The sequence below is a fragment of the Brugia malayi genome, assembly GCF_000002995.4.
Source record: "Brugia malayi strain FR3 genome assembly, contig: Bm_v4_ChrX_scaffold_001, whole genome shotgun sequence".
NCBI lineage: Eukaryota > Metazoa > Nematoda > Chromadorea > Rhabditida > Onchocercidae > Brugia > Brugia malayi.
In genome coordinates, this window is record NW_025062479.1 from 14,383,135 (window position 1) to 14,397,058 (window position 13,924).

The 13,924-nt window shown below is 23.2% G+C and overlaps 1 protein-coding gene across 1 annotated transcript; it reads left to right on the forward strand.

Annotated features, from left to right (window-relative positions):
• Positions 1-9,916: 9,916 nt before the first annotated feature.
• Bm8043 (Cuticle collagen 7 precursor, putative) lies at positions 9,917-11,456 on the forward strand (the record flags this gene model as incomplete). The annotated part of the gene is made up of 3 exons (XM_001892088.2): positions 9,917-10,080; positions 10,646-10,794; positions 10,921-11,456. 3 exons carry the CDS (start codon positions 9,917-9,919, stop codon positions 11,454-11,456), a joined length of 849 nt encoding a protein of 282 aa, XP_001892123.1.
• Between the last annotated feature and the right edge of the window lie 2,468 nt (positions 11,457-13,924).

Consider the following 13,924-nt stretch of genomic DNA (forward strand, 5'->3'; position numbering starts at 1 on the left):
TATTCAGTTATAATTTAGCACAAAATAATTGAATATCAAATTTAAGAATTAAAATTAAATTATATTGCTAATCTAAACATCTTAGTGTTCACATCATATTTAAAATTATCCTAATTTTGCAATTTCATTAGTTTCGTTTAATATGTCCTAAAATGATAAACAATTCGAAATGATTTCTTTCTAAAATAGATTCGAAATTTGAAATTACAACTAACAATTGTCATTCTTGACAATAGATGTTATTACCAATATAGTATATGTCAAATATATTTTCTCAATAATATTTCCTTATCATTACTTACCAAAGATAAATAACAACTGCAGCAACAGCAATAATAATAACAGTAATAACAGCAACATCAACAATAACGATGACAACAATAACAGCAATAGCAATGACGACAAGAACAGCAATAACAATAACAAAAACAACAATAACAATGACAATAACAACAACAACAACATCCCTGCAATATCAGTAGTAATAGTAATAATAATGTATTGACAATTTGTCTATTCTGTCGCTATCTTTCTCAATCGTCCACTTCTACGACATCAAAATATAAGATCAAAAATATAATTGATGGCTAACAAAAATTTGTTAAATGATATACTTTAACATACAAAAGCTAACATTTATTAAATGTTGTTATCTAATTACCTACAACGAGTAGAATTGATTGTTCAAGAAAAAACCGAATAATTATTTTTAGAATTTATCGAAATTACATATGCTAATAAATTAAATATAATAGATCGCTTTAAAAAGCTTTAAATTAAAGAATAAATGAAATTTTATAAAGAAATTATTAATCAGTCATCTTATGCAAATTTAAATGAACAAATATGAGATGGTAGAAATAAGATAGAAATAAAAAATGGCAAAAAAAAGAAAAAAAAAAACCATTAAAATTAGGCACTAAGTGAACAGTTATTGAAATAGTAAAACTGTATTAAAATTATGATAATGAATATGTAATAAAAAGTTAAATTAATTACTATAGTATTAATAATTTAATTATGAAATTTTATTAGACGCAAATAAAAATTTCTTTTCATTCTTACTTATTTAACATATAAATGGAAAAGAAATGGGGTAAAATCCAATGTTTCAAAATACAATGTGAAATTTTAAATATGATAGAGTTAAGTGCGCTTATAATTTCAAATAAAATGTTGAATTTTTTTTGTTTTCTTTCTTCCTTCCTTTTTTCCTTTGTTTTCTGTTTTCATTACATTTGCGCTTCTAGGCTGCAAAAAAAGAAAGGAAGAGAGGGAAGAAGAAGAAAAAGAAAGAGAGAAAGGACATTTTTTTAAACATTTAATCATTCTGATAAATTAAGAATGGAATTAAGTTCTTTAATGGTACTTTTTTTCCTTTTCTTTTATTTTTTTTAGGTGTTTTGCTATTCATTTCTTTACACATTCAATATTCCATTTACATTTAATTTATGGAAAAGAAAAATTCCTCTTTTGCTAAGTTTGTATTATTTAAATTTAACTTCTATAAAGAGAAAATCATTATATTTTAACTATATTATAAGTTAATTGTATAATCAAAAAAAAAATTTAACTGTACATTTGTATGTTTATTTCATGCAAATTTTATTTCCAATTATAAAAAGCATTTAAGGCATTTTCTTCATTTTATCATTTTGATAAATAATAGTTAAAATCTTTTTAGTTTTATTTTTTTTTTCAAAATTTTTAAAATGTCATGAAAATAAAATTTTTAAGACTAAAAAAATTATTGATAAAATAGCTAACCGAATAGTCTGACCAGACTGTGATATTATTACTTGTTTTAAATCATAAGTAGAGGACATATTTAGACAGTCACTAATAATTATTTTAAATAATTAATTAATTGTGATTCGAAATTTTTACAAAAGAAAAAAGAAATAGCGAATTAATCTTAATGGAGATATCATAAAACTTAATTTCGTTACAAAGTTTTCTTTTTTTTTTTTATTTGTTTCTTTAATAAAAAAAGTATTTGCAATTTTTTAATGTCTCTTTTAAATATTACATGTATTTTTCCCTACCAATTTATATCAAATCTGTCAACAAGTTTAACCAAATCACGTCATCAAATATAGACCATAGTAGATTAAATCTAGTCTAACTTAGCTTAATCCTTTACATTTCTTATTAAGCCATATATGTATTTCCTCTTGGGAATTGTTAACCTTTAAAAATGGAGCGCTGCTTTTCACCGCTTTTTAGTAACAAACATTTACAGCGCATGTAAATGAATTTAATAAAATGAAATTTCTTTTTTTTTTTTTCCCTGCGCATAGCTAATTCATAACATTTTATTAAACAAACAATACTCTTTAATAAATAACAGTTGTTCTCTTTTTTCTTTTTTTTTTTTTTTTTGAAATTTTGTATTTTATGAAAATTTACGATAAATTATAAATAATAATTAGCAAATTTTATAATCTTTAATATACTTTAAAATCTACAAAATATCTATTGAAAAGAACAAAGAAAATGGAAAAAAATTATGAAAGAGTGAGAAAATTAAAAAGATATTATTGGGCATAAATATTTTATCTTACAAAATGAAATAATAAAAAAAAAGAATTAAAATATACAATTTATTAAATTAAAAAACATATACTGAAAATATTGAAATATATGGTAAAAAATGTACAGAAAAAATATTAAAATATAAAAAAAAAAATTAAAATAAAAAAATTTGTTGTTTAGAAAAAATTCGACTGCTAATATATATAATATATATATATATATATATATAATATATTTCATATTATACTTTAATTTTTTTTAATTTCTTTCTTTTGTAAATATGAAAAAGAAAAAAATAAAAATAAAGTGTTGTGTTACAAAATAAATAACATATAAGAAATGAAATTTTATAAGATTGATAAAATAAAGTTCATGAATGCATTTTTATCACGTTATTAATGATAATTTGTTTCAGTTAATCTAACAAAATTTTTCATTCTCCATTAGTAAAAACTTATAGATAATGTTAAATGTTAACGAACAGTTTTCTGGTAATTTATCATTATGGAATGTGAAATGCGATTTTACTTTTTCTTTTTTTATCTTTTCTTTTTTATTATTATTATCATTATTGTTATTATTATTAATATTATTATTTTGTTATTATTATTGTTATTATTATTATTAATTGTTACTGTTATTATTTAAGCGACAAAAATCTAGGCAATCATAACATAACTTGATAATTATTAAATTTTTTCTTCAAATTAATTAAGCTCTACAAGGAAAAATTTAACTTGTGTGAGTTTTCATTAATTTAAATGCCAAATGATGGTAAATAAGAAGCGGAAATTAGTATTTTTTTTTTGATTCCGCTAAAAAAAATCAATAGCTTTTATTAAGCTAATCTTAGGTTTATTATTAACTTATTTTAACTTAGTTATAAGTATTTGTTCTAACCTTTAAATAATAACTGACTTCCCTAGATATTTTTCCAATTTTTTATAATTTGATTTTTAATTTTATAATCTTCGTATGCTCGAATATGCTCGATTAATTCCTCTATCATTAAAAATTGTATAAATAAACGCAAAAATAAAAAAAAAAATTTTTAACGTTTCCTTTCCTTTTTCTTTTGTCTAAAAAATGAATAAACATTAAGTAAGCATATAGTTAAACGAAAATTTTAGTTTTTAAATTAAAAAGAAAAGGAGAAAAAAAACGAAGTATAATATATATATATATATATATAAATATACATTTTTCATATATATATTTATTTATTAAACATTAAATTTAAGTGAAAATGAAAATGTCTTTATTATGCTTAAAGCATTATTCGATCATTCATTCTTCTATTTCAAATGCCTTTTACAGGAATAACTGATGATTAAATGATTGCTAAACATTTACGAATGAATATTTTAAGCTCATTTCAACACCATTTAACATCATTTAGCAATACACACACATTTTACTGATTTTAACAAATTTGATTATGCTTTCCTCTTGCCATTAGCCTATTTCTTGTTCAAAATTGCAGTAACATAAGCATTCAACTTAAGCGCTTTCTTTTAACTTATCTTCTTTCCTTTTTTTTTAGAATTTTATAAAATTAGTTACAAAATCAATGAAAGCTTTATTTCTTTTATTTTTTTTTTTCAGTTCCACTAGTAATTTGTATTAACTAAAATTTTTTGTTAAATAAAGATTTTTGTTAGCATTTTGTAAGATGCAGGACATTTGTCATCTGGTTGTCATAATTTATTATGCACACAAAATTTTTCTATTAAATTTGCCAGAAGAAGAGGAAATCAAATATGAGAAGAAAATTAAAATATTTCTTCTTCATCAACTAACTTATAATGTCTCTTCATCAATTCATATAGTTAGATAATCAATAAGTGTTACATTTTACTTAGAATTAATTATAAAAAGTTTAAAACGACTGAAATGAGATTGTTATTAACATAAAGCAATGTAAATAGTTATAATCTGTTCGATATAAAACCTGTTATTAATAATTTGCCAGTAATATTAATCGGTATTTACGAGTGGAATTAAAAAATAAGTATTATTTTATGATGAAATAATAATAAACCTTAAAATAATTACTAATATAAATTGTTAAATAATTCGATAATAATTAACAAAACCAATCAATCTTAAAATAGTTTTTAAAAAAGTCATAATTTTTAGATCGAAGATCAATGATAGTAATAGCTATTGCATATTGATTTTTTTTGTAGTATTTCATTTGAATGTAATGTAAAGAGATGAACGGCACACTTTCATGTTTTATTCAATATTACCAAATTAAATTGGTGAAAAAAAAAAGAAAACGAATTTTTTTTTAAAAAAATGTTACTTTATCGTTTTTGTTTTAAAACATGTGACACTTAAATTTCATATGTTTAAAAAAGAATGTTTTTTTTTTTTTTTTTTTTTTTTTTTGCAAATTATAGATAATAAGTTTTAAACTTTTAAATAAAAAATTTTTGCTTTTAAACGATAATAAATTTTTTATGAGTTTCAGTCATAAATGAATGAACTAAATAAAATTTTAGCGCATTAAAAAAAGGAAAGGAGTGACAAACAAATCAATCCAAAATAATGCAAAACGATTATGTGATTTTTTTTTATTTATTATGAATAAAAATTAAAATTTAAAATATTTATTAAAAAAAAAAAAATGAATATCAAAGTGATGAAATGTACAAAATTTGTAGCAAACAATGCCAATTTTCTCCTCCACGTAAATGGACATTTCAAAAAGCTATCATAAATCAGAAGTGACAAGAAAAAAAAGCAAGAAAAAATGAGATGAAGAAGAGGAAGAAGAAAAAGATAAAATGAAAAGAAAAGCAAAGATGGAATGGGAATGAAATTCAATAGATTTCGATTATTTCGATGTCGGAAGAAGTAAGCCGAAAAAAAAAGAAAAGAAAAAGAAATGCAAAAAAAGAAAAAAGCAAAGAAAATAGATGAAAAAGCTGAAAAATAAAAAGTGCTTGAAAAAAAAAAAAAAACAGAAGGAAAGAATGAAAGAGAAAGGCTTTTCTTCTTTTTTATTTTTTTTAATGTTTACAATAAATTTCTAATAAATAACTAACTTTGATAAAATTTAAAAAAAAATTTTTTTGATGAAAAATTTTTAATAAAAGACATATGTAAATATGAGGAAAAAGAATAAATAAAAATCTAATTTTTTTGATGTAACATTTATGTAAACGAAGTATATGTATATAATACATCAATTTATTAAAGCAAATTTGCTGGATCTAATGATTTATTTCTTTTTTCTCGTTGCTTAATGTCAATTAACATTCAATATTTATTTTAATTTCATTTTTACTTCCAGCATACAAAGGCTGTAATCATGCAAACTTTTGCAATTTTTTTAACCTATTAACATTCAATATTTATTTTATATAAACAATCTTAACTTTTTTTATTTGTTTAAAACGAACTAATCATATAATTTTTTTTTTCTTTTGTAAAAATAATAATCCATTTTTAGTAAACAATTAAATAATTTAATTTGTCAATAATCAAGCTATGAAAAAATCGAAAAACAAAAAAGTGAAAAATACTTCACTTGAATATGGATTAATTAGTTAAAACAAGACAATCTAATATAAATAAGTTAAATAAGAAGAAGCACGGCAAAAACAAAAAAGAAATTTTCTCAGAAATTTTTTTAATTAATCAAAAAATATCTTTAAAAAAATGAAATGAAATTACTTATAGTTAGAAAGGAGAAAGAGAGAGAGAGGGAGTAAAATGATAAATGAAAATGAGGAAATAGTAAAAGTTTTAGATTAGTCAAACCGTCATTTTCGATGTTAGTTTTGTTGTGTTAGTTAATCTTTGAAGAGTTAATAGTAGTCGGTAAAATTTAAGAGGGATAGTCTGTGCTAATGATAGAAGAGAGATGAGGAAAGAAGTGTTGAGATGAGATGGGGCGCTAACAGGATTAGAAAAGCGCCCCTTTCTTCCCCCTTTCCACCTCCTCTGCACCTCCTCTCTCTTTCTCATCTTCCAATAATGCTATTATTGTTTTTATTTCAAAATAAAACATTGAAGTTAAGCAGGTAGTGATTTCAACTCTGATGAAGCGCTTAACTGCTCTTATCACTGCAACTTCAATGAAATATCATTGAAAGATAACCAAAGTTTAGATACGATATTAAATGATAAAATGTTGGTGAGTAATTTTAGTGATAACAGTGATAGTGCTAATGGTAAGATGTTGGTGATACTAGTGATAGTGAGGTATAGTAATGTTAACAGTAGGATGTTGATAATGTTAATGATAGCTAGCAGGGCTGATTTGTTAATAAAATGTTGGGTAGTGTTAGTGATAACAAATATAATGACGTCAATGATAAGATGTTGGTGATAGTGATGCTGACGATAAGATTTTGCTAGTGTTAATGATAATTAGCAATATTGATATTGATAATAACATGTTTATAATTTGGAGATAAGATAATGATATTGTTGATAAGATTATGATAATGTTAACGATGAATGACATTAACTTTATATTGCCACATAGCAATTGATTATTTAAAATCGGTCAAACAAAATATTTGGATCACAGCTGATCATATCGACATGCTTCAAATGTTTTTGCAAATTTTTAACTCTGATTTCAGATTAAAGTGGGAATGTCTTCGTAAAAAAAATGCCGCATTTTAGAGCCTAGAATGAGAAGAAATTCATAAAGTGCATGAAATTTTAAAAATGAACAGAATCTTCAAAGTAGAATTGAGCAGAATTATTTTGACATTACTTCAACATTATGCAATGTAAAAGTATAAATTAAAATTATTTTTTGCAAAAAAACGAAAAATAAAGCCGGATGTTAATAAAATACAATTATAATACTTGAATTAAATGATATTTGAGTATTTCGATAAAATTCAATTCTTTTAATTTTTTTCATCACTCAAACACACAAGCAAATTTAATCATCGAATCACTGAATTATAATACTGTAATATTGTTATTACAGTATTTGTATTATTATCACTTGGAAAGAACTCTTTTTGAATATTTGACAATTAATTAATATTGATATTCTCCATATTTTTTTCCCACATTTATGAAATTTACACAAAATATTATATAATTGCATTTTAAATGCAATCATACTAGAATATCAATATTTTCCAATGGTTATAATTTTAAAAAAAACAAAATTTTAGCCATGCTTAAAAAAAAATTTTACAGTTTTCTTAAGATTATTTCACTATAAAAAAATATTTGTCGCATTATTCCACCATAACTTTATTTTATCACATAAATATTATATAATTCGTGTTATGCATTACTTTTACTTCTGTCAACCCGGATTGTTATTATCTGTCATTTTTGCTAAAAAATATTCCATCATTATTCCATTTATGATTGATATTTTTCTCCTATTTTTCTTTTTTTTTTTTTTTTTTTTTTGAAGTTGTTATGCTAAATATTAATTAAGTTTTATCAAAATACATTGCCTATTTGAACGAGGGTATATTAATTAAATTTTAACTGTCTGATAAATATTTCCTTTTTATTTAATTAATTTCAATTTTAATTTGTGCATGACTTTTACTTCTATCAATCGGATTGTGATTAATTGTCATTTTTGCTAAAAATTATTCCATTACTGAGTTTATCAATATAATTTTGATCAAATTCCTTTATGATATAGTTAAAATTCTCTTCTTATTTTGCAATATTTTCTTTTTTTCTGTTAAGTGAGAAATAGAATTTAGTAAGAAATAATTTTAAATATTTTAAGATTTGGAATATTTGATAAACAATCTAGATAATGGCAAATTAGGTTCAATATACATTTCTATTCAGTTTACTCAATTTTTTATTTTTTGTCTTTCGTTTTCTTCCATTTGTCAACATTTCTTCGCTTATCGTCTGCTTTTCATACATTCTGTTGACTTTAAAAAAGTTTTGAAAAAAAAAAAAAAAAGTTTAATCAGTGATAAGATGAAGAAAAAGCAACAGAGCTGTTTAACGGTACTAGTTTTAAGAGTAATTTTGTTGCACGCTGACATTTGTCATTTTTTAAAAGAAAAAAAAATGAAGGAGAAAAGAAATAATAATTTTTGCTTGAAATGATTCATAAATTATTTGAATTAAACTCAAAATTAAATTATAAGATAAAAATTTTCGTAAAAATTATTACTAATTTAATAATGATAAATAGAAGGAACAATTGTTGTTGATGATTTAAAATAATAATAAATAATGATTTAAAATGATAACAAAAGCTATGGTATATCAAGTAAAATGATTATTTAAATTTTTTTCAAATTAGTTTATCTATATAGTTGCAAATTCGCCATAAGCCTATTAATTTTATTTATATAATTGTAGATTTTACATTCACAATAGTCGTACTTAATTATTTACTACTTAAAATCTATAACTAAAATTTTCAATATTTGAAATCTTACTTGGGATGAAAAGGCATGAAAGAAAACAGTGAAAACTTTTGTTATAAAATTTATAAATCTCGAGCCAAAATAATAATTTTAATTTTATATGAATTAAACATAATGTTCTACGTTGCAATTTTTTTGCCAAAAAAAGAAAAAATTTATTGCTTTTCAATCACGCTTCCATACATTTTATGTAGCACTCAGTGCTTCAACAAATATATTCTTAATAATAATTTATTGTTTTTACACAATTTTTATTATTCATTATTTAAAATTCATTGTTATTTACAATTTGCTATTACACTTCATCAAATGTATTTCTAATGAAAATTTATTTTTATTTACAGCTTAATATTATACTTATAATTTTATTGTCAATTCAAACAAATATTTTTTGATGCAATCAGTTGCAGGTTAATTAAATGACTTATTAAAAATTATTTTATGTTAAATTTCACTTCATAAATGACAATGATTTATTCTTATATTTTTATCTTTGACAAAAAAAAAACATTTATTTCTGCTAGCATTATTATTACAATTAATGCATCATTAACCAATAAATGTGATGAAAAAAAAAAAGATGAGTGAAATAAGGTGTAAATAGAAATTTTGAACACTAAAATGTCTTTTAAGGTGTGACAATCCGGTTCCGTTCCAGATACGCGTCCGTTAAAATTCTCTTCTGCTTATTTTGCAATAATTTCTTTTTTTCTTTTAATTTAACTTTTTTTTTTCCTTTCATTTTAAGATGTATTAGTAAAACATTGTACTTAACACTTGCTAACATTTCCATCTCCTTTGCCTTCTCTTCTACCTTACAATTTTCTTTTGAAAATGTCAAATTTTTACCTTTATTTTTCATTTTACCTAAAAATGATATATAAATATTTTCTGATAGTGCTTAACATTTATAAGTAATCATTTGATGACTACATAATTGCATTTTTTTCGTTTTTTAATTCTTTAATTTTTATTGTACAGGTAAAATGACTTCTGCTAATGCTGTTGCTTATTCGGCAATTGGCTTATCACTGTTAAGCTTTATGATTAGCATTTATTCATTAAAAGGCTTAGCATCTAAAATTGGTGTTATTAATGCAAAGATTATTGAGGAAGCAAAAGAATTTCGTGGATTGGAAAGTTATATTCGGTAATTTTAATCATTTTCTTTTTCTTTTTCTTTCAAATTATTAGCAATTTACTGATTAGCTTTTTATCCTTTTTGGTTTACTGCATTTTAAATGATTTAAATAAGATTATACAACTTAAAAAGATTAATTTTCTATTCAAATTATCCATATATACCAATAAATAATATATAATAATAGATTCTAATTGCTTTGTTTTGATGAGAAGAAAATTTTCAATAATTATAATGAAAATTTTTAAAAGAGTTCAAAAACCAAATGAAAGAAATGAAAAAATCAAAAATATGCAGCAATTTTTTTTTTTAATAAATATATTGTTATAAAAACTTAATTTAATGAAATTAATAATTGCGAGATAATGGATTATGAAAAAAATGGATGTGAAATTGTTATATGAAATTGAAATTAATGGATGAGTCAGAAAAGTAAAGTTCTTATAAATAATTTATTAGAATTCAAAATTAAGTTTTAAGTTGGATTTTTTTAATTTTTAAGATTTTCACTCATAAATACACATGCGTTTTAAGTCTTTAATCGATTAATAATTTTTTTTTTTTTTTTTTACAGAGATGAATATCATTACAAAATGGCTTCAGCTAGTTTTGACAATATTAGGGTTGCAAGACAAGCTCCTCAATGTCAATGCAATCCAAATAATCGATGTCCACCTGGACCTCCTGGACCACCTGGTTTAAGCGGACAGGATGGAACACCTGGTAAAGCAGTCATAAAATACTAACAAAAATGCTTGCATTTATAATAAAATTTTGTCAACAAAATGTTGTCAAAATTTCCTATTCCATGCATAGAATGTTTAATTCTATGAATTAGTCTAATTGCAGGTCTACCAGGACCAGCTGGTGCACCAGGTCTTCCAGGTAACATGCCAGCTATTAATTATAACTATGAAGGACGTTGTCGCTCATGTCCTAATGGATCACCAGGATTACCAGGACCACCAGGACAACCAGGACGGCCAGGTAGCAACGGATTAAGAGGACCAGCTGGAAATCGAGGACCAAATGGTAATAGAGGATTACCAGGTCCACCTGGCCAATCAGGTGAAGCAGCACCACCAGGTCATCCAGGAGAACAAGGAATACCTGGTCCACCTGGACCACAGGGAGGAAAAGGATTACCAGGACCGCATGGATTACCAGGACAGCCTGGACCACCTGGTTCGCCGGGACAACCAGGTTTGGGAGGTAATCAAGGATTACAAGGACGTCAAGGAACACAGGGACCAGTAGGACAAGCTGGAGCAGATGGACAACCTGGTTCACCTGGTCAAAGAGGTACACCTGGTACACCTGGTGAAGACGCTGCCTATTGCCCGTGTCCACACCGACGTATCGCTATATCACTTCAGAAAGCCTAAACAATCATTTCTTTTATTGTTTACAAAATTTATGTTATAGTAATGAATGAAATGAATTATTTGTATTTACCTTGTTAAAACCATTTTAAAAAAGTTTGAAAGAAGAAATTATAGAACTATTGATAAGCCATTGGTCGTAGGTCACAAATATATTGTTTTTATTGAAAATTAAATTGAATTTTATGCTCTTAATCAATTAGTTCATTAGAAAGTTATGATCCGAAAAGTTTGAATTAATCGGTTGATTTATTTGTTTTGTCCATAAATGATAGTTTTGTTTGAATTTGAAATTAGACCTAATGTTCTTATCAAATTCTAAATCAACGATCCTGCACTTTTTTTATTGCTTATCTTAAAATATGATGATCAAATGTAACATCAATATTTTTTTTTTCTTTTTGCAAAATTTAGTACATACATATAATTAGACATGAAAGATTTATTAATATCACTAAAAAATAGACGGTCACAACTGATGATAATATCATTTAAGTAATCATCAAAAATTTTTATTAAAAAAAATACATGCCTAATCATGATAAAATTTTTAATTAATAGAATTAAAATTTAAATTTCAAACTTTTATGTATGTCTATGCATAATCATTGTTTAGCTTAATGAAAAGAATTTGTAATGCACAAAATAATCCTCATCTTTCACCTTATTGCACTACTTTGCTTTAAGTGATGAAATATAAGTTTTCTCTACTATTATTCAACCATGAACTCAAAAAAAAAAAATTTGATTATCGTTAAGCTAATTATCATATTATTTAGTTCCTCTTCTACCTAAATAAAAAACATTTTTGATGAAATTGTTAACAATTTATATCTTAAAAGAAAAAAAGATTCCCAGGTATCAAAAAAAAAAGCATTAAATTATTAATTACACCAGAGGAAAATGTTAGAAAATCAAAATCCTAGGTATTGATCACTAATTGAATTAATTTTTACTAAACAAATAAATTAATTTTTCATTCGTACTTATTTGTAAAGCTAAGGGTTGTTTGCAACCAAATTTTTATGTTCCTTCAAAAAAAGAAGTGAAATTCAAAAATTTTTTTAAAAGAAATTTTAGAATAATAAAAAAAAATCCATACTTTATGCTATGTAGTTTCATAATTTTACAATATTATACTTATTTCATATTTTATAATATACATGTATTTTAATTTTATTATATTGTATAAAATTTTATAATTATTTCAAAAAAAAAAAAAAAAATTGAATGTTTAAAAGTTTTTTTTTTTAAGAAATTTCGGAATAAAAAAAAACTTCACATTTTATGTTATGCAGTTATTTTATAATTTTACAATGCTATAATTATTTCACAACTTTATAATATTACAATATTGTCTGACAATATTTTACAGTATGTTACAATATTTTTCTCTAATTCTGCTAATTTATATTATTTAGCGATAAAATCAATGCAAAAGATTAGAAGACTGAAAAACAAAAAAATGAAAAAACTGATAAATAAATAAAGTCAACAAACTAAGTGATATAATTATTCACAAAAATGTGTAAAAAAATCATTGGATGACAATGCGACACAATATATTGATTAAAAAATTGTTTTTAGTTTTCGCACTGATTGAATAACAGAGGCAGTGCTGGTGACAGTTCTGTTTTTTTTCTCCTCAAAAAAAAAAAACAATTTTATTTCTCAGAATGAAAATTTATCACCTGCATAGTTAGTAAATTTTTTTAATATCAAATTAATATAATTAATTTAGAAAGAATTATTCATTGATGATAATAAATAATCATTTATCATTCGTATGCTTTTTACCTTATTATCTACAAATTTCTAATTTGCCAAAATAATTTATTTATCCAAACTAATTAATTTAATCATTATAATTTATCATTCATTTATTATCATTTTCTAACGCTTTTCTTCTCGTATGTTTTTAGTTTCCGCACTGATTGAAAATATTTTAAGCAACATTAAAATTATTTTAAGCATTAATTTAATTAGTCAAGTTCATAAAAAAAAGAAAAAAAATTACTTAACTTGTTCTTCACAACTTTATTTTTCTTTTGCAAATTTGATGCTTAAAATAATTTTGATGTTGATTACGATGCTTAAAATAGTGATTTTAATGAAGTGGAGTTTTAATTAGCAAATCGAAACATATTTTATCAATTAATGACAAGTATATATATAATTTTATCACCTTATCACTTCTACTGCTAAACGTACTTTAACGGTTTGTAATATTTTTGTAAATTATGCATACTACAAAATGTTAGTTTAATACTTTAAAAAAGGAAATGAGTTACCGATTGAAATTAATAATGGTAAAAACTATTGGTTGAATTTAACAATATTAAAAAGCTTAGTAATTAATTTATAAATTGTTAATTGCAAGTAAATATTTGTGCAATAACGAAATAATACTACTTCAAACTTCAAAAATAACAAAAAAAAAACAAGTCATATTTATTTGTCAATAATCTTTC